General features: G+C 34.5%; 1 protein-coding gene across 1 annotated transcript in view; it reads left to right on the top strand.

Moving 5' to 3' along the window:
- LOC105448002 (E3 ubiquitin-protein ligase MIB1-like) overlaps nucleotides 1–1,589 on the top strand; it is a 5,933-nt gene extending 4,344 nt beyond the window's left edge. The window contains exons 6-7 of the mRNA XM_011686359.1: nucleotides 1,047–1,444; nucleotides 1,563–1,589. Coding sequence (XP_011684661.1) covers nucleotides 1,047–1,444; nucleotides 1,563–1,589 — 425 coding nt within the window. The remainder of the gene's footprint in view (nucleotides 1–1,046; nucleotides 1,445–1,562) is intronic.
- The last annotated feature ends 563 nt before the right edge of the window (nucleotides 1,590–2,152 follow it).

The following is a 2,152-nucleotide window of genomic DNA, read 5'->3' on the forward strand; positions in this document are numbered from 1 at the left end:
TATCCCCTGTGTGCCTTGTCGACTCAGTTTCAAAAATTAATATCTCGTTAAATATTGCGAATTTTGCAAAATGGTAGAGGACTTTTCGATTCAGTTTAGTCCATTCTATCTACCCATGAGCGGTGATACACCTATTAAAAGACACCCTGTATAATTAATATTCAATAAAAGTTAAATTTAAATTTAAAACTATGTAACAATATTGAAAAAAAAATTGTTAAATTTTGTTTTATCTGGAATTGAACCGCGGACAATCTAAAATCTTTGCCTCACTAAACTTAAATCAAATTTAAAGATTAATTAATTATTTCAAATATTACATCTTTATAACGTACATCTAAATATATAAGCGCGGATGCAAATTCATAAGTACATTGATTACAAATCTTACATACATATCCCTACGTAACAATTTTTGAGTCGCTTAAGTGAACGCATCAATCTGAATGACCATGTTAATATACATATTAAATTTAAAATAAAACTGATAGTTAGGTTACTCTGCTTTTTTATGACATACAAATTACAGCCAAATTACAGCTATTTTGGCTTTATTTTAATTTCTATCCATGCGCATGCGCGGTACGCGGTACACGTGCACGCTTGATGTATGTACATAGTTTTCACAGCGACTTTACAGCTATTAATACAGCTAAAATAGCTAAAGTTGAATTTTGGCTTTCATTATAGTTTTCATAGCGACTTTACAGCTATTAATACAGCTAAAATAGCTGTAGCTAGATTTTGACTTTTTCATTAGCTATTAAAACGTTCCTGCAATTAAAAATCCAACAAAATAACTTTTCTTACCAAATAGCTGTATTTAATGCTGGTGGGACGTTAAACTAGCCACATTTTTGCTGTCAAAGCCAATCCAGCTAGACAATGCTACTTGGGTTTGTAAATGATCTAAACTAAACAAGGAATTTTAGTGAATTAAACTTTTGTTGCACCAGAGAGATATTCTGCGTAACAAATTATAGCTGTGAAAAATCCCGTAGAAATTGTAAGCTAACGTTTTACATTATTTTTGCACATTTTTCTAGACGGTCAGCTGGCGACAGACGAGGTCTTCAATCCGGATAAATCGAAGGACGTATCATCAGAGAGTAAACGGAAAGAGGAGATCAGTGACAGGGAGAAGGACAACAATCAGGAACCACTTATGCTCCAGATCAGGCTTCAGATGTTAAATTATTTGATGACTACAATCGCGGATTTTAGAGAGGCAAATATGTGCAACATCTGTGTAGAACGCCGTCGTAACGTCGCCTTTTTATGCGGGCACTGCGCATGTGAACACTGCGCCGAACAACTGAATACCTGTCACATATGCTGCAAGACGATTACAAAGAAGATTAATTTATATATTAGATTATCTGCAAATCAACAATCGCACCAGAACGTTGATTACTACGCGGTGTCCATGTGTACAGCGAGTCTGGTAAGTAAAGATCGGTGACAGGATCAGTAATGATAATGATAATAATAATAATAATAATAATAATAATAAATTGGCCTTGATATGTCCATTTTAAAACAATTTGGATGTTCTAACACAGCTTAGAACAAGAGATATTTATTCGTAGGAATTTTTTTACTCGCTATGTTGTACGTTTCTTTCGAAGCACTCTGTTTGCCCAATGAGAAACTCTTTCAGCCGTGAAGTGTCGGCGTAAGCGAATATTCATCAATAGATAAGGACACACGCTTTACGTCGCATACTGATGAAATTAAACTGCCAAAATTTACATTTCATTTCCGCAAACAATTTGTACAAAAGAGACGAAGCTCTTATATCATACCAAATTTCGAACTATAGTGAGTCAGATTTGTGCGTAACAAAATCGCGTTTGCCCGGACACGAGATAGTTTGAGCTCATGTTACCTTTTATTTTTTTGTATGAATTAGTTAAGTAATCTGTTATTAAAGATTAACGAATACCAAATACGAGAGGTATTTTGTGCCTCGACGAACACGCGCGCGCGATGTATGTACATTAGGGTGGACCTTATTTTTGACTTTTGAATTTTTTTCACGATGCCCCCTAAAGTTGTTCCATTTGATGAAAAAAAAAATTGTGTAAAAGCTGAACTCGATCGGACAACGGGAAGACGTGGCACATATATCTAACTTGAAGTTTTTAAATTA

This window comes from Wasmannia auropunctata, unplaced genomic scaffold, assembly GCF_000956235.1.
Source record: "Wasmannia auropunctata unplaced genomic scaffold, wasmannia.A_1.0 LD336090.1, whole genome shotgun sequence".
In the NCBI taxonomy this organism is placed as follows: Eukaryota; Metazoa; Arthropoda; class Insecta; order Hymenoptera; family Formicidae; genus Wasmannia; species Wasmannia auropunctata.